Here is a 22,047-nt window from a genome sequence, read left to right on the forward strand (position 1 = left end):
TAATAATAATAATTATTAATAATATTAAGTATACATATGTAATTCATAGTATTATCTATTGTATAATAAAATTTAATTACGTAATGTATTTTCTTATCAATTTTATCGATGTGATTTACTTGTTAAAAAAATACCTCGTATATAGGTTTACTTAGGTAGCAAACAAATAAACAAGTGCGAAAAGACAAAGAAAGCATGTTACATACGTTCTCTTTTATGTCGCAATTTCACTATTCGCTGGTAACAAAAAGTTGATAAACACTGCTTTCCATTTGATGACACAAATCGACACAAGTCGACACAAGCATCGTTCAACATTCAGAGAGTGACAAAGATAGAACGACACTTGTGTCGACTTGTGTCGACTGTGGCTGCTTTCCTTTTAGGAGACACAATCGACACAAGTCGACACAAGTGTCGTTCTATCTTTGTCACTCTCTGAATGTCAAGAAGGATAGAACGATGCTTGTGTCGATTTGTGTCATCAAATGGAAAGCAGTGTGTGTCTCCTAAAAGGAAAGCAGCTAAAGCTTAGTCTATTTTATTCTATTGGTGCGCTATTTCTGTCATTCTATTTTCATTATTTATTAGACATAAAACAAGGATAGAATGACACAAATAGCGCTAATAGCGTCTCCCCGGACACACTTTATGTCTATAGATAAAATATGTTCACGATATTTTAATATCTTCTTCTGAAAAAATCTACTCTTTTTCTGGGGGAAAAAAAAAAAATACTCTACGATGTTCATTTATTTATGTCCGTCCAGCTTTATACGCATAATTTCCGACTGAAGAGGAATTGTCAGAATGAGGCGCATCATATCCGTAGTTGTGTAGTTATATATATATTTTTTAAGATCTTTTATTAACACGTTGACATTCACGATTTCTTCTTCTTGCAACAATGGCAAACGTGTATCCTACATCGCGAGATTACACGAAACCAGCTATTGATCAACGAATTGCCGAGTTAGTGAAGAGAAGGATTGGTACACGAGAAGATTTACCCACGGAGAGTACAAAAGAGCGACTTGTAAATACCTTTGCGGGTCTATAATACTTTCGCGGACAATCCCCTGATATTTAATATATTTTATTTGGAACATTACTACCTTTTACAAGAGAATTTTAATGTAATCAGAAAGTAAAAAGAAATAATTAGAAATATCTCGGAATTATTTTTGCTACTTCAAGTTTACAAAGAAAGGATTAACTTATTAAAAGATTACAAAATTAAGAGAATAGAAGATGATATTTACATGAATATAATATTTATATAATTATACACATAATATTTAAATAAAAATGTAAAGAATAATCTGTAATTTTTTGTAATAATGTTATATGATTAAAAAGAAATTTGCTCAGAGGGTCTTTTTATTTTTTAAATTTCTTTTTAGACAAAATTCAAGGAAATTCGCAATGCCAGGCAAGGATTACTAAAGATTACGCATCAACATGTCTTGGAGACTGTGGCATATATTTTGAACACAGACTCCGAGGTCCTGGAAGAAGGAATTCTCGACAAAGATGAATACATGAATGTATTTAGCAGTTTCTTTGCCGAAGGTGGAAGACAAGCCATTGCTGTATATCTTCAACCTATGAGTCCTCCGACATTTGGTATAACGATGGATATTTTCCTGTTTTCTTTTTTCCACGCGCAATTTTAATATAACGTTAACGACGGTGATTACGTCAACAATACATTTTCATGCTACATCGTGATACTATACGTAGAATTTACATAATCTCAGAATCCGGGCGATGGACGCCGCAACTTAGTAAAGAACAGCAAGTTATACGCTGTTGTATAACAGATGGCAGTACTGAAGAATTTTCAGGCAAATGCGTTATAGTTTATCGATTAAAGACAAATATGGAATTTGGAATTAAACAGTTACTCGATGTAAGTAAAAGTTAATACAAAGCGTCCATTCATAGCAAAAGAATCACACTCGCATCACAATTGTCAAATTATCATAAATTCTAATGTTACTGCGAGATTATCAAAAAACGTGAAGTTATATTATTTTGATGTGTGTTTTTCATAATAATGTCACAATGAGGTGCAGCTTTTATCACAATTACTGCATAATGATATCATAGTATTATCACAAATGTGATAAAGCAAACACTATGACTTTATTGTGACTTAAGTACTGTGACTTTTTTTATGAGAGCCATCTTGAATCATTTTGAGTTTTGCATCACATTTTCTGGAATAGATACTCATGACGTATTACAAGAATTTTAATTTACTTTTGCATTTATAAGATATATATTATAAAATATATTTAGTTTTGAAATTTGCAGTTTATATATTTTTTCGTTTTCTTTGTTCTTTTTTTCTCTAAACTTTTTCTCCTGCTTTTGACTTTACATCCCACGTAGGAAACATATTATGCATATGCGGAGGTGGATCCTACATCGCAAAGTGCACTGGCAGGAATATCTGATTTAATTTCACGTTTGCATGCACGAACGTTATCTGCTAATACGCAATGGGGAGAATTGTTGAAAAGCGAAGCCGGTGAAAAGATAAAGGATGATTTTATAAGCGATTTTAAAGATTTCTGCGAATTTCTTAGTAGTAAATGACTTACAATCCGTATTATTCTAAGACTGTTACTTTTGACAATATTGAAAATTTAAAGCTTTGAAAAAATTCTAATTTTTGAAGTTATAACCCTAAGCTTTTAAAATTCGAAATGTTTTAAAACTACCCGCTTCGAATTTTTTGAAACTTCGAAGCATCTTAAACTTAGAAGGTTCGGAATTAATTTAAAAAATTTGAATTCTTTCAAAGTTTCGAATTTCCGAAAGTAATAGCCTTGATTTATACTAATTATCGCATAAATCCTTCTCTAATGGAAAATAATATATTTTTCTTTTTTTCTTATAGTGACGAAGATAGATTTAAAAAATGTTATATGCTTTCAAATTAATTGGGATTTGTATCAGAAATGTTTGGCGCTACCTGAAAATTTTAGAGAGAGCATTCGTAAACCAGACGTTATTGTAGCAGTAGAAGCTGATGTCCGAATATGGATGAAGTTGATGGAACGGGTATGACTTTGAGTAAAAGGGGATTCTAAAGCCGTCTGTATTACCGACTAAATCGTAATTTTTGTATAACAAATATTTTTTTTCTCTTTCACAGATTCGAAAATCCTTTTCCAGGATTAAAGTATACACATTAATACGTATTTGTAAGGTGGAATTTATGCTGAAAACGACAAAAAATTTCGAAATTGAAATCTTAAGAAAACTTTTTGTCGTTCTCGGCATAAACTCCACCTCACAAACACGTATTAATGTGTATACTTTAATCCTGGAAAAGGATTTTCGAATCTGTGAAAGAGAAAAAAAATATTTGTTATACAAAAATTACGATTTAATCGGTAATACGGACGGCTTTATATAGAATCCCCTTAATTATATACTTCTTAATAAAATTTCATGAGTTTATAAAGCAATTTTCTAGGCTATTGTTGAAAGTCAACAATTGCGCAGGGAAACCGAAACTGTTGGGCCGAATGCAGAACTTGCGTATTGGCGGCGATTGTTTAGTCAGTTTTATTCGATAATGAATCACATAAAGTCTAATTATACGCAAGCATTTATACAATTGCTGACGGAAGCGAAATCAAAACTTATCAAGGTATAATTTGTATGAAACTAATTAATTTGTAATATGTATGAATTGAATATTGCTTATTTTATATATGTAGAAATGGAAGGAATTAGAAGATCATGTTACAATGGTGCATATTTTATCTCAAGATAACGTAAAGTATCTGTACGGTTTAGAAAAATTTACACAACCGTTGTACAGATTAGATCCAACAAAAATAGGAGATTACTTACCCGCGCTTATGTATGCTATAAGGATGATTTATGCTACATCACGATTTTTCAATACTAGGAGGATGGTAACCGCTGTATATGTAAAGGTATATACGTTTTCCTAAAATAATTGATTAAAAATTTGAATTATTATTTTGAATTGTAGAACATAAATTGTAATTAAAAGTCGATTAATATTAATATCAGAAAATTATTTTTAAAAAATTATTATTTATTAAAATAAAGAATTATTAGAATTATTACTTTTGGTAACTTCGAAGATTTGAAATTTTTAAAGAATTTCAATCTTCGATATTAAAAAACTTTCACAAAGTTTAAAGTTCCTTCGAAGTTTTGAAAAATATATTTTTGGGAATAAAAGAATTAAAATTATGTGTTTACAATATAATATTCATAAATATATTTGTATATCTTTTTAAAAAAATATATCTATCATTATTAGCTGTATTAAATTAATACTTGTATAATTTTGATTCTTCGAAGTTCGAAGATTGAAGTATCAAAGTATCGAAGTTTCAAAAGTTTCATGTTTTGAACCTTTGATCTTCGAAGATTTTAATGCCAAAGCTTCGAATCTTCGAAGCTTAAAAGTTCGAATGTTGAAGCTTTTGAAGCAAATCACCAACTCTAATAATTATTATGTTCTTATACGAGTTATTTAGTTTTTATCACATCAATTTCCAATTTCTACTTAGATAACAAATCAGATGATATTAGCATGTAAAGCATATTTAACGGAAAATGGAAAATTAAGCATTTGGAACGAATCAAAATATACTATGATATCCAAAATAAAGGTAAAGATAAGACAAAAACATGTAAGAGAGATGTTTTCTCCTGTTACATACTATTACCGCCTTATAAATTAAACCATAGTATGAGCGATTATTTCGCAGGATTGTATTAAGCTCTGTGAGACGTATCATAACTGTTACGACGATATGTGTAAGAAGGTCGAGGAATCTCCAGATGAGAAGCCTTTCGAGGTATCTGAAATGTATGTTTTTGGAAAATTTGCCACTTTTAAGACAAGAATAATAAAAGTAAGTAAGTAATAATTAATGCAAAAATAAGTCACGATATCTTCAGTATTATATTATCACTTTATTCGCAATATATAATATAGATCATGGACATCCTTGAAGCAGCACGGATGTATTCTATTTTGCACAGTTCGACTATAGAAGGAATTAATACATACGCACAAAAGTATACGGATCATTTTAAAAAGATTTCTTCACAGATGTATGATCCCTTAGATCATAGAAAACCATATTTTGATACTGATTACGATGAATTCAAAAAGAACGTAGCGGAAACCGACTTAGAACTGCGAACATTTTTTTACAACTGCGTTTCTCTTATGCCAAACATAACGCAGAGTTTATATTTAATAGCTAGGTAGTACAAATTTCTTAACAAATTTTTTGTTTAATCATGTAAGAATATTTACCATGTAAGAATATATTATATGGTCTGTCCTTTTTCACTTCCTGTACTAGTTTGCATAAAGTTTTCTTTCTTCCTTTTTTTCACCAAAGCCGAGATTCACTGGTTTTTATTTCGTATCTGTACAAGATTGTTTTAAGATACTAGTATAACTTTGTGATTGGTTTATAACATTTTAAGATTGTACTTAAGACGGATTTAAGTACCGGCTATAAATCCCTACCTAAGCTTCAACTACATACAGCTGTTTCTTTTTATGTTTCGAAAACACACAGAAATGATAATTTTATTAAAATATCTCAAGATAAAATATCTAAAAATTTAACTAGATACAAATCTGCAAATAATTTTATTGGACTATCAAAATAATTATGTAGGACGCAAATTGATTGCTAGAATGCCAAACTTTTTTTGCACAGTATTGCTTATATCATGCTTAAGTTTTCCTCATAATTATTTTGAAGGGTCTAACAAAATTATTTTTAGATCTGGTACCTAGCTAAATTTTAGATACTTCAGCAAAATCATTCTTTTCGTGCACTAATTCATAGAAAAAGGACAGATGTTTAATTTATTTTACATCGTCCCACAGGTTTCAAAAATTGAATCTCAAGCAACTGAGGATTGATAGAAAGTGCGTAGAACTCGTTTCGATGTTTGAACAAGAAATCGAAGATATCCGCGATAGTTATAATGAAAATAGATCCGATCCACCTGTACCAAGAAATATTTCACCCGTAGCTGGTCGAATTCTGTGGATCCGGCAGTTATATAAACGCATTGAAGTTCCTATGAATATGTTCAGATCACATCACAGAGTGATTACGCATGATTCCATGCAGAAGTGCATTAAGATATATAACACACTCGTCGGTGTGTTCATTCATTACGAGTTAATATATTACAAAGCGTGGTACGACTCGGCTAACATTGTAAGTATCATCATTATTATTTAAACTGATTTTTATATTAGTAGATATTTTCTAAACATTTTAATTTTCGGAATTAAATGAATATATTTTTTCGTACATATGAAATAAAATAGATTTAACAGTATAGTATTTTTTAAATTAATTTTTTACAGAGTTTAAAATGTGTGACATAAATATAAAAAGTAAAAACGTTCAATTTGTAGATTTTTCATTTTTAGAAAAGAGAATTTTTCGGAAATTTTACACATGCATGTATATTATATCCTAAAATGATTAGTTTAAAGATATAGTTTTCAATTACTAGGTTCGCCTAGCATTATCATCCCCTATGCTTGTGCGTCATCCAAAGACAAATAAGTACTGTCTAAATTTCGACTCTTACATTTACGAAATAATACGAGAATCCGAACATATGTCTAAGTTTGGATTGGAAGTGTCGGATTTTATACAAATGTTAATCTTTTGCAAAGACAAGATATTTTCATCATATGAAAGAGTGAAGAAATTACTTAAGAAAAACGATGCTCTTAGGTATACAAACTTTACTTGACAATTATCGAATAAAATTTTTGCGCATGTATGTTTTCATGCGTTTATTGTATTTATGTGTGCAGAAAATCTATTCCGATCTTATTTCTAAACTTAATAAAAATTGTTCTCGTCAATCTTGAAACTGCTTTTCAACCGTGTGTATCGGTAATTACATGGTCTTCATTAAAAATTTCCAACGCATGCGCTAAAATAGAAGAAGAGATAAAAAATGCGCAGATATTCATTAAGGAGGTGGTAGACATGAAAGAAGCGAGAGTGGATGAAGTTCTTGAATCTATTGCAGAAACAATGTTATTGAAATTAAATGAATACCCGAAAAGTTCAGAACAACTTTTAGCCGATAATATGGCTTTTACAGATAAAATAGCAATTGATTTTGAAATCAAATCTTCGGCGGTAGAAAAGGCTGTTATCATGATTATTAATAAATTTATAGATCTTATAACTGATCCTACCGTGCAAGACATTAAATACAATTGGATGGATCTTGAAAAAATACACAAAGTCGGATCCGAAAGCAAATTAATACAGGGACCATTTGAACCGGGTATTGTATCTTTTAAAAAGTACTCACATAATTTTATATTATTTTGTTATGATTAATAAGTGACTTGTTGAATATAGGCTTTGGTTACATCGAAAGAACAAACAAAGTTAAAATAAATCAAGTGCACAATGATTGTATGGAACTTTTTGCGTATTACAATAATAAGTTAATAGAAGCTTTAGTAAAGTGTACTAAAAATTCTTTAGACTTATTAAAGAAGAAAGCAACCATTATGAGGTATTTAATTTAATGCGCGTACTTAACATATTTATATTTTATCTGTATTGTATTTCTCATATTTATGTTATTTTATTTCAAATATATAATAGTAAGATAAGAACAAAACAAAAAAAATAAATTAATATATAAATTATGTTTCAGCGTATTAGTTAAAGATGTTGCAATAGAGCAAGAAATTCCGATCATGATGACATATTTCGTTTTACAAATACCAAATATTATAATTGTCCCATCAATAGAAGAGTTGCAAAATCATTTCGGTAAAGTTATAACAAATATTATAGAAGCACACAAGAAAGTATTTGCGTGGGGACAACGATATTCTACAAATGCACGAGTTACACTACTCGGTAAACAGTAGGCTATAATATTATAAAATACTCGAACTAATGGTAATGACAAATACATATAATAAAATTTACATATTTTTTTATTATTAAGCAATTTTTCAGATAGATTATTCTCTCTATTACTATTATATTATCATAATATAGGAGATGTACCAAATTTATTATTATTTATTGAAATTATTTATTATTTGTTTATGTTATCAGATAAAAATTTGCGCAATACCTATTTTCAAAGCGTGTCCGAGCACAAAGACATAATTCGCAGTTCAATGAGTCTGCAAGGCTTAATATTAATATTGAGAGATGATGTCTCCAAAGTTGGCAACGTAAATAATAATATAAATATTATTTCATATATACATATGTTTATACATATACATATAAATTATTATATTTAATTTGATTTTGTTTGTACAGCAGTGTTATATTTATGTAATTTATACTAATGTCCTACTAATCATAATTATAATCATTTATTTTTATCCTCATATAGTCATATTTGCGATATTCCTACATATGGGCAGAAAATAGAAATGACATTATACAAGCATTTATTGATACCAAACCTCTTATACAAGAAATCAAAGAAAAGTTTATGGAATACGAAGATTTAATGATAGAAATAAAAAATTTACCTGACCAGCATATACTTGGTCCTCTTCAAATTAACACAGGTACGCGAAAATAATATTGTTACAATTGAGGCGTACCACACGTTGCGGCAACACGTTGTAAGTATCTAAATTTATGTAAGTACCTAAGTACTAAAATTATGAAAATGCGTTTTGTTGTATGAATGAGTTGTAAGTGTTGCGTTCTATCATACTTGCGTTCTAGATACTAAATAATATTGGTATAGAAAGTGCTGTTATAAGTGGAGAAAAATAAATAGCGCAACTCAAAACGTTGTAAGTCCATTGTGCAATTGATATTTGAACTTACACGTTTTGACTTGCATTTTTACTTGGACTTACATGTTAAAATTTTAACAGCTTTGACATGGTTTTCTGTTTAAATTATTTAATTATATAAATAATTTTGCAGAGACTGATTGTTCATATCTTTACTTATTACGGTAATTTTTTGTAGAGAAAAAAGAAAAAAGTTTTCCTCTCTTCTAAAAAATTTTAAAAAATGATACTTATAACATTTACTTTGGCACGCCTCAATTATTATTTTTAACAAATATTTTATGTATACTTGATCTATTATACTACAACATATTTATGTGGCTTAATTTAGGTAAAAGAAAATTTTTTTTTTAAATTATTTATTTTAATAATTCCTTTATTTTATAGATAAATTAAAATTAGCGTTTCTCGTCGAAGCAAATGCATGGAAAAAATCATTAGGCGTATTGTTATCAAATAAGTACAAGGAAAAATTACAAAAAATAACAGATTATATTTTTGAAAAGAATAAAGTTTTATCGAGGCATATTAAGGATTTAGAAGATGTTAGAGTCGCAATGAAATGCTTGGCAGAAATACGAGATGATTTCGTATCAATAGACATGGAACTAATCCTGATTGAAGAGACTTATACATTAATGGGAAAATTTAATATCAATATATTAAAAGAAGATCAAGATATAGTAGATGGATTGAGATACAATTTCAACAACATGCTCAATATGGTATTAATTTGTTTTTATAATTTAATTCTGTTTAATATTTATTGATATATTTCAATAATTATTTTTTCAAAGAACCTCTTTCTGCTCAATACATATAAATATATGTATATATTAATAATAATTATATTTCAAAGCAATCTCTTTCATTTTTTCCACATAAGTAATATCTATATTTTTATAGGCGAAGCAAGTTCAAGCAGTTATATGTGAAATGCAAGAACCACTGAAAAAGGAACTTATTGATGGAGTTGCAGTTCTTAAAAAGAAAGTAGCTCAATTTGACATTGATTTTGAACTCAATGGCCCAATGGTTGAAGGAATACCCGCAAAAGAAGCCAGTGAACGGTATAACATCATCTAGTATCTCGTATTTTCTGTAAAATTGTGTGTATACTAATTAAAAATGTTTAATTTTAGTAAAACTAATATTCTTAAATTTAAATAAAACGATATATTAATAATATAATTTTTCTGTCCATGTTTCAAGAGTTATCCTGTTTCAAGCGCGTTTTGAAGAACTATGGGAAAGGTACGAGACTTACAGTAGTGGCGAAAGCTTATTCGGCATAGAAGTAACGGAATACCCAGCTCTACAACAGAGAAAAAAAGAAATCAATTTATTGCAGAAGTTATATACATTGTATTTGCAAGTTATGCGCACCATCGATAGCTATTATGATATTCCATGGTCTGAAATAGATATTGAGTCAATTATAACTGAATTGGCCGACTTCCAAAATAAGTAAGTCAGATTGACTTATATGCATTTAATAAGATTTAATTATATGATTTAAAATGTTTTCATGATATTATTAAATTCTTAAAATAATACTATGCTATATTTTAGATGTCGAAAGTTACCTAAAACTATGAGAGAATGGCCCGCATATGTCGATCTAAAAAAGAAAATTGACGATTTCAATGAAATGTGCCCATTGTTAGAGATGATGGCTAATAAAGCCATGAAAGACAGGCACTGGGAAAAACTATCTAAACTTTGTCAATATTTCTTTGACGTGAAATCTGAAACGTTTACCTTAGCAAACGTTATGCAGGCACCTTTGTTGAAATATAAAGATGATGTAGAGGTATGCTTAATTGGACTGCAAAGTAATGTTATTACAATACATTATAACAAGCCTGTCCAATTTAAGCTCCGGAGCCAAAACGCAAAGCCATCGACGTAAAAAAGTTCAATGTGAGTAAGATTTTAGAAACTATAAAGTATTGATAAGCTTGGATGTGTATCAGCACTTTGCAGTCTCCGAAATTTTATCCACATTGAATTTGTTTGCGTCGATAGCTTTGCGTTTTAGCTCTGGAGCTCAAATTGGACAGGCCTGCATTACAATATATTACAACAAAATGCAAAAATTATACTCAATATTATACGTTATAGGATATATGTATTAGCGCAGTGAAGGAACAAGATATCGAATTTAAATTGAAGCAAGTAATTGCGGATTGGGCTGTTATAAATCTGCAATTTTCCTACTTCAAGCAGAGAGGCAAACTACTGTTGAAAGGTATCGAAACGGCTGAAATAATAGCGCTACTGGAAGACAGTTTAATGATCATAAGCTCTTTGCTGGCAAATCGGTATATTAGATACAACTCTAAATCTGAAAAATTATTATATTTTGTGATATACGCTACATTTATATTCAACGTTATACAGTTACAATGTACCGTTTAAGAAAGAGATTCAGTTGTGGCAGACTAAGCTTAGCAATACATCGGAAATATTGGCGAAATGGTTAACTGTACAGAATCTGTGGGCTTATCTGGAAGCAGTATTTATTGGCGGCGACATATCGAAGCAATTGCCTACTGAAGCAAAACGTTTTAACGTACTTTTAAAAAAACTCGCGATGACATTATCAATAAAATGATATAATCGTATATTTTTACGTTTTTTAGATGATCGATAAGGCTTGGGTCAAACTTATGCTTCGCGCTCACGAAAAATTAAATGCGGTGGAAACGTGTACTGGGGATGAGACAATGAGCCAGTTTTTACCTCATTTACTGGAACAGTTAGAATCGTGCCAGAAATCTCTTAGCGGGTATACATATTATTGGCAAAATGAAATAACTGCTCGCGGACCGTCAAGTTTAATCAGAACAATTCTATTAATACAGTTATTTGGAAACCAAGCGAGTTATTTTCCCAAGATTCTGCTTCATATCAGATCCTACTTTGTTGGAAATTCTTGGGCAAGCAGCGGATTGTCATACGATACAAAATTATCTTGATGGCTTTTTTGATAATATAGCAAAAGTAATGAGATATGATGCATTAGTAAGATAAAATTATTGCAGTGTGACGATTTTGCCACGTTACAAAAATAATTGCTATTGCTCCTATATTAAATTCTATATTAAGCTTCTTCCATCTTATATTTTTTAATATTCACAAACTTTATTATCTTCTGAATATAGCTGAAGTTTTCCGAAAAGGAATATGATAAAATTGTAGCAATGCATTCGCGAGAAGGCGAACAAATAACGTTGGAAAAAGAAGTCGGGTGTACAGGAGGCGTGGAGAACTGGTTAAATGTTCTGTTAACAGTCCACCAGCAATCCGTTGGTGCTGTGATTTCGCTAGGGCTGCAATCACTTCGTACACCTGAATTCGACATCTTGTTATTGATAGAGAATTCTGTTTTGCAAGTAAGATGATGTGCATATACGAAGTTCGTATATTCAACAGTCGGAAATTGTACATCAATTTTAGATATATATTCATTTTTCGCAGGTGGGCCTATTAGCATTACAAGTTTTATGGACACGAGATTCCGAAATAGCAATCACGACAGCCAAACGTGATAGAACGATAATGAAAAGGACCAATCAATGGTTTCTAGATTTGTTAAATAGTCTCATAGAAGTAACCGTTAAGGATCTTACAAAGTATGCTAGAATAAAATACGAATGTTTAATAACCATACATGTGCATCAAAGGTACTTTATTTATTTGAATATGTATCTCGTAATTATCAATTACATGATGAAGAATATGGAAAATAAATTGTATTTATAAATTTTTTTCAGAGATATATTCGATGAGTTATGTCGTCTTAGAATTCGAAGTATATATGATTTTGAGTGGTTGAAACAGTGTCGGTTTTATTACGATGCTGATACAGAGGACGTTCCAATTAAGATAACCGACGTGGATTTCATTTATCAAAATGAATTTTTAGGTTGCACAGATCGACTTGCGATTACACCGCTCACAGATAGGTGTTACATAACACTGGCACAGGCCGTGGGTATGATACTTATGTAGCAAAAGAAAAATAGCGTATAAAATAGAATTTACACTGTTTTTACGTCATGTCACTTACTACTATCCCTTGCAAATATTTTTTTTAGGAATGAATTTTGGCGGAGCTCCCGCAGGTCCGGCTGGCACGGGTAAAACAGAAACGACGAAAGACATGGGAAAAGCACTAGGAAAATACGTTGTTGTTTTTAATTGTTCCGATCAAATGGATTTCCGAGGTTTAGGTAGAATATTTAAAGGACTAGCTCAATCCGGTAGCTGGGGATGTTTTGATGAATTTAATCGAATTGATTTACCGGTGCTATCCGTCGCTGCACAGCAAGTAGCAATCGTGCTCAATGCACGAAAAGAGCGAAAGACAATTTTCTTGTTCAGGTACAAAGAATTAATAATTATTTGTTATATAAAAATGAGTTTTTTTGTTTTAAATAGAGAAATTTAAAACAAAATGTCTTTGTAAAATAAAGTTTCATTCTTTTTAATTTTCTTCTAATTTTACTAATTACATAATTTTTAACAAATAATTTATTAAATAGTTCTTATTTTTATAGTAAATGATATTATCTTTAGCAAATTGATATGCGCTCTTTATTGGTAAAAATGAAAGAACGTATAAAATCAATTATGAATTCGATAATTATTTATTATATAAAATTTCGTTTTGAATTTAAAAGTTAATATTTTCAAAAAATAAAGTTTTATCGTTTTTTAAAATCTTTTTGTTTTACTATTTATACGATTTTTAACAAATATTAATATTTATTAAATAGCTTCCAATTATAAATTATATTATTTTTAACAAACGGATATGTACGCTTTATTTACAGTGACGGTGAAACATATAAACTCAATTATGAATTCGGAATATTTATTACAATGAATCCCGGGTATGCTGGTCGACAAGAACTACCGGAAAATTTAAAAATACAATTTAGAAGTGTGGCAATGATGGTTCCTGACAGACAAGTACGTGAAAATATTATTTTTTTACGCGTTAAAATGTGAAGTGCCTGTATGTACCTACATAAACCTGTAAAAAATCGGATTTATAAAATTTTCCTCATTATAAAATTTAATTTAACGTACATGAATTTTAATGTATATAAATTTAATTCCATTTGCTTAGATCATAATGCGAGTAAAACTCGCGGCGTGTGGCTTCAAAGAGAACGTGGTATTAGCGCGAAAATTTTTCATATTGTACAAATTGTGCGAGGAGCAGCTCAGCAAGCAGGTACATTACGATTTTGGATTAAGGAACATCTTGTCGTGCTTACGCACACTTGGCGCTCAGAAACGCGCGCATCCTACTGATTCCGAGGAAACCACGCTTATGAGAGTACTACGGTAAATGTTATCAATTGTTGTATTTTTTGTCCTAAGAAGTTATTGGAAGAAATTACAGAAAGGAGAGATAATCTAAATACGCATTAATTTTCTTAGCGATATGAATTTATCAAAATTAGTGGATGAAGACGAATTTCTTTTTATGTCACTTATTGAAGATATGTTCCCGGGTATAAAGTTAACAACCCAAACGTATAAAGAATTACAAAAAGCAATAGCTAACGCCACTGTCGCTCTTGGAATAATGAATCACAGCGAATGGAATTTGAAAACTATTCAGGTATTTATTTTTAATATTTATACATTTACTTATATCTTCATTTATTTCATTTTTCTTCATTTATTCCATTCTTTTTGTTTGATTCTTGAAAATTTTACAAGTAAATATCTGTATTTTTTAAAGCAAAATTGTTTTGTGTAAATTCAAAAAAATTTTTTTAAGGATTTAAGTATACACGTAAAATTAATATAAGTTATGATTATCGAGAAAAAAAATAATGATGTGGTAATTTGCAGTTATATGAGACGTCCCTTGTTCGTCATGGTTTGATGGTTCTTGGACCAACAGGATCTGGTAAAACGCGATGCATGTGGGCGCTAATGAGGGCTCTAACAGAGATGGGTATACCGCATAAGGAAATTAGGATGAATCCAAAAGTCAGTAGTGTTATTAATGAATAATAGTTCTTCATTGTATTAGACATATCGATAGAAATAATTCTTCTTGAAAAAAAAATATAAATAGGCGATAACTGCATCTCAAATGTTTGGAAAACTCGATGTTGCGACGAATGATTGGACAGACGGTATATTTTCCATTATATGGCGAAGATCTACGCAAACGAAGAAAACAGAAAATTTATGGATAGTATTAGACGGTCCAGTTGACACAATATGGATTGAAAATTTAAATTCTGTTTTGGATGACAATAAAACATTAACATTGGCAAATGGCGATCGCATTATAATGGCACCAAATACTAAATTAGTGTTCGAACCTGACAATGTAGATAATGCGTCCCCGGCGACTATATCGCGTATGGGAATGGTATTCGTCAGTGCCTCTGTGCTAAAATGGACTTTAATTTTAGAGGTAATATCGATCTGGGATTTTTTAATAATAAGACATTTCCTCTGCAGCAGTCGATTATAATGTTGCAACACTTTTAATATAGGGTTGGCTTAGAAAATGTTCCAACAACGAGGCTCGAGTGCTACGAGCGTTATTTCATAAAATATACGGAGATGCCCACACATTCGTTCAAACAAAGCTTCAAACTAAAATGATGCTTTTGGAAGCAGTTTACATACGGCAGTGTATTGACTTATTGGAAGGTTTAAATGTTGGAAATTCCGACCCAACTAGTAAATACGAGAATTTCTCTTTTACATTCAAATATTTATTCTCTCAACATAGCTATGTAATATTAACATCAAATAGCAAGCACTTTGTTAGAACATATTTGTTTTTATCGCTTTATATTTGCGTATTCTTTTTAAATATTCTTATAATTCATTAATCTTACGTTTCCTATTTTTTAATATATTGAAAATGTTAGAAAATAATTTGTATTTGTAAAATTTTCAATAATTTTTACATTTTTAATAAAACAAATTAAATAATTTTACTTTATAATTAAATTTTAATTTTAAGTATACTTATCAAATATTTCATCAAAATTATAATTTTTAGAAATATTATCTGAGCAACATATCGAGAAACTTTTTTTATTCTCTCTTATGTGGAGTTTGGGTGCAATGTTAGAACTAGACGGACGATTTGCATTACAGGAATATCTTATGAATCATGAATCAAATTGTAACTGGCCGAAGTATACAGTTCGTATATGATAGTTTGCTATGTTATTTAATCAGTTAAAGTACAATGTATGCCATTATTTTTTACCTTATAAATATTCAATTTATAGGAAGATGAAACTATTTTTGAGTACCTAGTATCAGACGATGGGAAGTGGGTACATTGGAATAAAAGAGTGCCAGAATTTGAATATCCCTCAGATCATATTTTAGAATATTATACCATTCTTGTTCCTAACGTTGATAATACCAGGACATTATATTTAATTGATATTATAGCAAGGCAGGGAAAGGCAGTACTTTTAATAGGTAGGCAAGCGCATAGCATAATTTTAATGTTTAGTTTAGCCAATATTTAATAGATTAAATATGTAATATTATTATAACATTAATTCCATAATATGAATTAATTATGCAATAGGAGAAGCCGGCACCGCAAAAAGCGTAATGATAAAAAGCTACATGTCTAAGCACGATCCCGAATACCATTTAAATAAGTTTTTCAATTTTTCTTCAGCATCCACGCCTAACATGATTCAGGTAATTAGTTTGTTCTTTTCAACTAAACTTCTTGCACTATTTATCTTTCCTTTTTTTTTCTTTATGTTGAGGAGAAAAGAAGAAAAAATGAACAATGTTAAAAGTTCAGTTAAAAAGAATAACTCTATAATAACGCTATGTTATAACATTATATAGTAAATAAATCTATTATATAAACTTTTAATTGCGATGATATGACTATGTTATAAGTTATTTATCGCGTGAATTTATCTATCGCTTTCTTCAGCGTGTATTCGAGAGCTATGTTGAAAAGCGAGTGGGTAGCACTTATGGTCCGCCTGGTGGACGCAAAATGACCATCTTTATTGATGATATAAATATGCCGGCCATAAACGAGTGGGGCGATCAAATTACAAACGAGATCGTACGTCAGTTAATGGAATACAAAGGGTTCTACTCCCTGGATAAACCGGGCGACTTTTGCAGTATACAAGATATTATGTTACTTGCTGCGATGCATCATCCGGGTGGAGGACGAAATGATATTCCGTCGCGATTGAAACGGCAGTTCAATATTTTTAATTGCACATTACCGTCCAATAAATCCATGGATACAATTTTCAGTATGTATACAACGATCGCTCATTTAGTAAAATACGCAAAGTACAATTTATACAATATGAATTAAAAATTACAGGTGTTATTGGCCAAGGCTACTTTTGCGTTACAAGATTTTCCGAAACCATCGTTAATTTCTTGCCAAAGCTTATACCGTTGACTCGAATATTATGGCAGCAAACTAAAGCGAAGATGTTACCAACTCCGGCCAAATTCCATTACGTTTTTAACTTACGTGATCTCTCTCGTATTTGGGAGGGAATACTCAGAATAGAGAGAGCCGAATGTGAATCTATAACAACACTGCTGAAATTATGGGAGCATGAATGCATGCGTGTGATAGCAGATCGGTTCGTTGTTCTTAAAATTATGAAACAAATATATTTTTACATACTTAATTTGCTTAAATATGTAATAAATCATTCCTAGCTTCATCAATGCCGCCGATAAAGAATGGTTCCAAAATACGTTGCGGCGGATCGCGGAGAAGATGTTAGGTCCAGATTTTCAATATTATTCTCCAGTTGAGACATATTTCGTTGACTTTTTGCGCGAACCACCAGAACCGACAGGCGAAGAGCCAGAAGATTTTGTATTAGAGGCACCAAAGATTTATGAGGAGATACCGAGGTACATCAAATCGAACTTTTTATCTGATGCGATGGATTTAAAAACTGATAGACGCATATATATTTTTATGTCACTCGTAGTTACGATAATGTTATCGCGAAAGTTCAACAAAATATGGAGCAATTTAACGAATATATACGCGGTATGCGTCTTGATCTGGTATTCTTCCATGATGCTCTGGTGCATTTGATACGAATATCACGAATACTTGGAGTTCCCAGGGGCAACGCGTTGCTGATCGGTATAGGAGGATCCGGAAAACAGAGCCTAACGCGACTGGCATCCTTCATTGCAGAATTTAATTTCTTTCAAATAACATTATCCAGGCGAGTAAATTTTACTAACAAAGCAATCTCGCGAAGTGTCAAATTCTGATTTTAATAAAACTTTGTACACAAAAATAATTTTAAAAATATGAATTTTGGAAATAATAATTTTTTAAAAATATTATTTTATATTTTTTGTAGATAGAGGTAATTTTATTATAAAACTTCTTGATATAAGGCATTTTTTTATATCTTATAATAAATAATCTTTGAAATAGATTAAAAATGTTGTTTTTACATATAAAAGGTTCATCCTTTATTATATAAAGTAGCTTTTTTGTTACACCTTAAAATCATCTATTAGTCGCAACTGATATTTTCTAAATTCATTTATTTACGTAATCTATATACATACCTATATACAAATTTTCATTTATTCAATTAAAATTTAACATTTCTCGAATTCCCTGTAAAGCATTTAAATGTTTTAGCGTAATTTGAAGTTGCAAAACATCGAGTATTGTAGAAAATAATTACAAAATTTAATTTAATTTTTAATTTCTTTGCTATGCGTTGGAACTTTTCGTGCAGTTTTGCAGAAATATTGTGTAAATGTTTTCCATCGTACTGGATGCGAAACTGCGTGAAGAAATAATATGTGTATAATTATATCTTAAGGATTTATAATGTAGCCAGCTTGATGGATGATTTGCGAAAATTGTATCGGACCGCTGGTATTGACAGCAAAGGTCTCACTTTTATTTTCACCGATAACGAAGTAAAAGATGAAGCATTTTTAGAATATATAAACAACATATTAAGCGTTGGCGAAGTGGCCAATCTTTTTCCAAAGGATGAGTTAGATGAAATTTTGACAACTATCACGCCGCTAATGAAAAAGGCTGATCCCCGACGACCTCCTACGCAAGACAATCTTTACGATTACTTTATATCGAAAGCGAGAGATAATCTGCATGTAGTCTTATGCTTTTCACCAGTGAGTTTTGTTAAAGATATTTGCATTTATTCTTTTCATTCTTTTAGTGGGTCAAGTATATGTATAGTAGTGATATATATGTATATATAATTATTTACGCAGATCAGTGGAAAGTTTAGATCTCGGTCGTTAAAATTCCCTGCCCTTATATCTGGTTGCACGATAAATTGGTTTTGGAGGTGGCCAAGGGATGCGCTATACGCAGTCGGTGAACACTTCTTAGCCACATATAAAGTTGTATGTAGTCCGGAAGTAAAACAACAATTAACTCAAGTTGTGGGTGATATTCAAGATAACGTAAACGATACCTGTGCAGAATACTTCGACAGGTTTATTTTTCTATTTTCTTATCATCAGTGCTTCACCTTCTCTGTGTAAATACAATCAAGTTAATGTAATTTCAACGGATGCAGGTTTCGACGACAAGTATACGTGACTCCGAGATCATTTTTAACGTTTCTCGACAGTTACAAAATGTTTTATAAGCAACATTTGGATAATATTAATATGCTTGCTTCTCGTATGAGTAGCGGTTTAAATAAATTAACTGACGCTGCAGCTCAAGTCGATGTGTTGCAACATGAATTGGAAAAAACTCAAGAGGAGATTGCGGTAAAAAATGTTCAAGTGGAGGCGGTAAGCAATATATTTTTGTAAAAGATCAATTTTATTAGAAATTTCGACCCTACATTTCATATGTAATAATGTAATACGTATTTAGATTCTTGTTACTGTAAATGAGAAAAAAAGAGAGGCTGAGGGTGTGAAAGCAAAAGTACAAGTATCGAAAGACGAAGCGGAAGCAATTTTGAAAGTGATAGCAAAAGATAAGACAATGGCAGAACAAAAGTTGAAAGCTGCGGAACCTGCTTTGTTGGAAGCCGAAGCTGCATTGCAGGTGTTATGACCAATAATTGATATTATTATTATGTCAAGTATTAATGCAAATGTTCATTGACAGCAACACATATATTTCAGACCATAAAAGCAGTAGATATCGCTACCGTTCGTAAATTGGCTAAACCACCGTATTTAATTACGCTCATAATGGATTGTGTTCTGATTCTATTCGGACGAAAGCTGGAACCAGTCAAACCGGATTACGAACATCAATTTCTAACACCTTCGTGGTCGGAATCGTTAAAGGTAAGTCCTATATATATTAATTTTTATATTAATAGAAAATAATCAAAAAAATCATGTTTAAGTTAATAAGATATTTTAAGTTAACAAAATATTATTTGAGCATGTTATTTCTTGCAGGTCTTAGCTGATACCAGATTTTTATATAATTTACAAAATTTTCCAAAGGATGATATTAATGCTGAGACTATCGACTTAATGATGCCATATTTAAATTTTCACATGTATACTTATGAAGCTGCAAAGCAAGCCTGCGGAAATGTTGCGGGTCTCATACAGTGGACCATCTCCATGGTTGCTTTTTATGAAATAAATAAAGATGTGCTACCTTTGAAGGTATTCCCTATTAATAAACATTGTTGCTAGATGAGAACAGCCAATGTCATTTTATGGCTTGTAGCAGGAGAGAATACTTTATACCTAACTACATAATATATTCATTTTTATCTCTTATTTTCTAAGCTACGTAATAACGTTGATTGTTCTCCAGTTTCAATACGAAAATATATAGCGTTAAAATGTGTAATAAGAAAGAATCACTTTGTAGGCAAATCTTCTTGTACAAGAAAATTATTACGATAAAGCTAACAAAAATTTACTCAAAGCGGAAGAATTATTGAAAGAAAAGGACGACGCTTTAAAAATAGTACAAAATGAATTTGATGCCGTGATGCAGGAACGACAAGTACGATAATAATCATGAGACTATACGTTATACAAAAAATATATTTACACAGAAAGAACGATTTTGCTGAAGTATTTAAAAATTAGGGACATGTAAATTCGAAAATAATTTTATTGCATCATCAAAATAACTGTGTTATGTATATTGAGGAAACTCAAGCATGATGATCAATAAATGCAAAAATTTTTGACATTAATAACCAGTTTAAGTGTTCGACATATTTATTTTAATAGTTTAACAAAATTATTTTTAGATCAATATGTAGCTAAATTTTTAGAATTTTAGATACTTCAGCAAACCGTTCTTTTTGTATGATATTAATGAAATTGAAATTAAACAATTATTTCACATATAATAACGTTTTATTAGAAAATTATCGACCAAGCTGCGGTTTGTCAAGCAAAAATGGATATCACAACCGCTATGATTGAAGGATTATCTGGAGAAAAAATAAGATGGACGGAGCAAGTGACTACATTTAAATCAGAAATAGAACGTCTCGTTGGAGATGTGTTGGTATTCACTGGATTTCTTTCTTATTGCGGGCCATTTAATCAAGAATTCCGATTTCTTTTGCAAAGAAAATGGCTCGACTTCATACAAGATAGAAAGATCCCAATTTCTCTTAACGTAAACATTGTTAATGCATTGACAGATACAGCTACGGTAAAATTATATAAATTATTATATGAGAAATATAATTGAAACTCGTATGAACAAATAATAAGCATCTAATTTATCACAGATTGGTGAATGGAACTTGCAAGGTTTGCCAACCGATGAATTATCAGTTCAAAATGGAATAATTGTAACGAAAGCATCGAGATATCCTTTATTGATTGACCCACAATTGCAAGGCAAAACATGGATTAAAAATAAAGAAAAAGAGTTTGATTTACAGGTATGTAAATAGAATCAAATTGTGGAATGCAACAAGCTTAATTTAACACGCTTTAATGTAACACGCTTTTCAGGTAACATGGTTCACACACAAATACTTTAGAAATCATTTGGAAGATTCTATATCGATAGGACGACCACTATTAATTCAAGATGTAGGGGAAGAAATAGATCCAGTGCTAGACAATCTATTGGAAAAAAATTTTATAAAAATAGGAACCTCTTTTAAGGTAAAACGATACTACAGATTGTAATTTTAGCACAGTTTTACATT

The 22,047-nt window shown here is 30.6% G+C and overlaps 1 protein-coding gene across 1 annotated transcript in view; it reads left to right on the forward strand.

Annotated features, from left to right (window-relative positions):
* The first annotated feature begins 893 nt into the window (after nt 1–893).
* The window catches only part of kl-3 (dynein heavy chain 8, axonemal kl-3), a 32,485-nt gene continuing 11,331 nt past the window's right edge, over nt 894–22,047 (forward strand). The window contains exons 1-51 of the mRNA XM_018461034.1: nt 894–1,036; nt 1,404–1,626; nt 1,761–1,912; nt 2,398–2,596; nt 2,909–3,072; nt 3,491–3,667; nt 3,738–3,959; nt 4,569–4,670; nt 4,770–4,916; nt 5,117–5,274; nt 5,915–6,099; nt 6,952–7,353; nt 7,431–7,590; nt 7,735–7,943; nt 8,148–8,269; nt 8,437–8,617; nt 9,242–9,579; nt 9,761–9,924; nt 10,067–10,321; nt 10,427–10,667; nt 10,979–11,178; nt 11,258–11,429; nt 11,500–11,645; nt 11,722–11,860; nt 12,022–12,252; nt 12,338–12,507; nt 12,634–12,854; nt 12,958–13,243; nt 13,696–13,834; nt 13,995–14,215; nt 14,312–14,495; nt 14,732–14,872; nt 14,961–15,308; nt 15,391–15,580; nt 15,909–16,054; nt 16,144–16,342; nt 16,455–16,573; nt 16,821–17,157; nt 17,232–17,502; nt 17,582–17,782; nt 17,863–18,047; nt 18,741–19,045; nt 19,148–19,374; nt 19,459–19,681; nt 19,767–19,943; nt 20,024–20,191; nt 20,309–20,524; nt 20,736–20,873; nt 21,243–21,539; nt 21,619–21,774; nt 21,848–22,003. Coding sequence (XP_018316536.1) covers nt 908–1,036; nt 1,404–1,626; nt 1,761–1,912; nt 2,398–2,596; nt 2,909–3,072; nt 3,491–3,667; nt 3,738–3,959; nt 4,569–4,670; nt 4,770–4,916; nt 5,117–5,274; nt 5,915–6,099; nt 6,952–7,353; nt 7,431–7,590; nt 7,735–7,943; nt 8,148–8,269; nt 8,437–8,617; nt 9,242–9,579; nt 9,761–9,924; nt 10,067–10,321; nt 10,427–10,667; nt 10,979–11,178; nt 11,258–11,429; nt 11,500–11,645; nt 11,722–11,860; nt 12,022–12,252; nt 12,338–12,507; nt 12,634–12,854; nt 12,958–13,243; nt 13,696–13,834; nt 13,995–14,215; nt 14,312–14,495; nt 14,732–14,872; nt 14,961–15,308; nt 15,391–15,580; nt 15,909–16,054; nt 16,144–16,342; nt 16,455–16,573; nt 16,821–17,157; nt 17,232–17,502; nt 17,582–17,782; nt 17,863–18,047; nt 18,741–19,045; nt 19,148–19,374; nt 19,459–19,681; nt 19,767–19,943; nt 20,024–20,191; nt 20,309–20,524; nt 20,736–20,873; nt 21,243–21,539; nt 21,619–21,774; nt 21,848–22,003 — 10,239 coding nt within the window. The 5' untranslated portion in view covers nt 894–907. The remainder of the gene's footprint in view (nt 1,037–1,403; nt 1,627–1,760; nt 1,913–2,397; nt 2,597–2,908; nt 3,073–3,490; nt 3,668–3,737; nt 3,960–4,568; nt 4,671–4,769; nt 4,917–5,116; nt 5,275–5,914; nt 6,100–6,951; nt 7,354–7,430; nt 7,591–7,734; nt 7,944–8,147; nt 8,270–8,436; nt 8,618–9,241; nt 9,580–9,760; nt 9,925–10,066; nt 10,322–10,426; nt 10,668–10,978; nt 11,179–11,257; nt 11,430–11,499; nt 11,646–11,721; nt 11,861–12,021; nt 12,253–12,337; nt 12,508–12,633; nt 12,855–12,957; nt 13,244–13,695; nt 13,835–13,994; nt 14,216–14,311; nt 14,496–14,731; nt 14,873–14,960; nt 15,309–15,390; nt 15,581–15,908; nt 16,055–16,143; nt 16,343–16,454; nt 16,574–16,820; nt 17,158–17,231; nt 17,503–17,581; nt 17,783–17,862; nt 18,048–18,740; nt 19,046–19,147; nt 19,375–19,458; nt 19,682–19,766; nt 19,944–20,023; nt 20,192–20,308; nt 20,525–20,735; nt 20,874–21,242; nt 21,540–21,618; nt 21,775–21,847; nt 22,004–22,047) is intronic.

This window comes from Mycetomoellerius zeteki, unplaced genomic scaffold (genome assembly GCF_001594055.1).
Source record: "Mycetomoellerius zeteki isolate Tzet28-1 unplaced genomic scaffold, Tzet1.0 scaffold98, whole genome shotgun sequence".
In the NCBI taxonomy this organism is placed as follows: Eukaryota; Metazoa; Arthropoda; class Insecta; order Hymenoptera; family Formicidae; genus Mycetomoellerius; species Mycetomoellerius zeteki.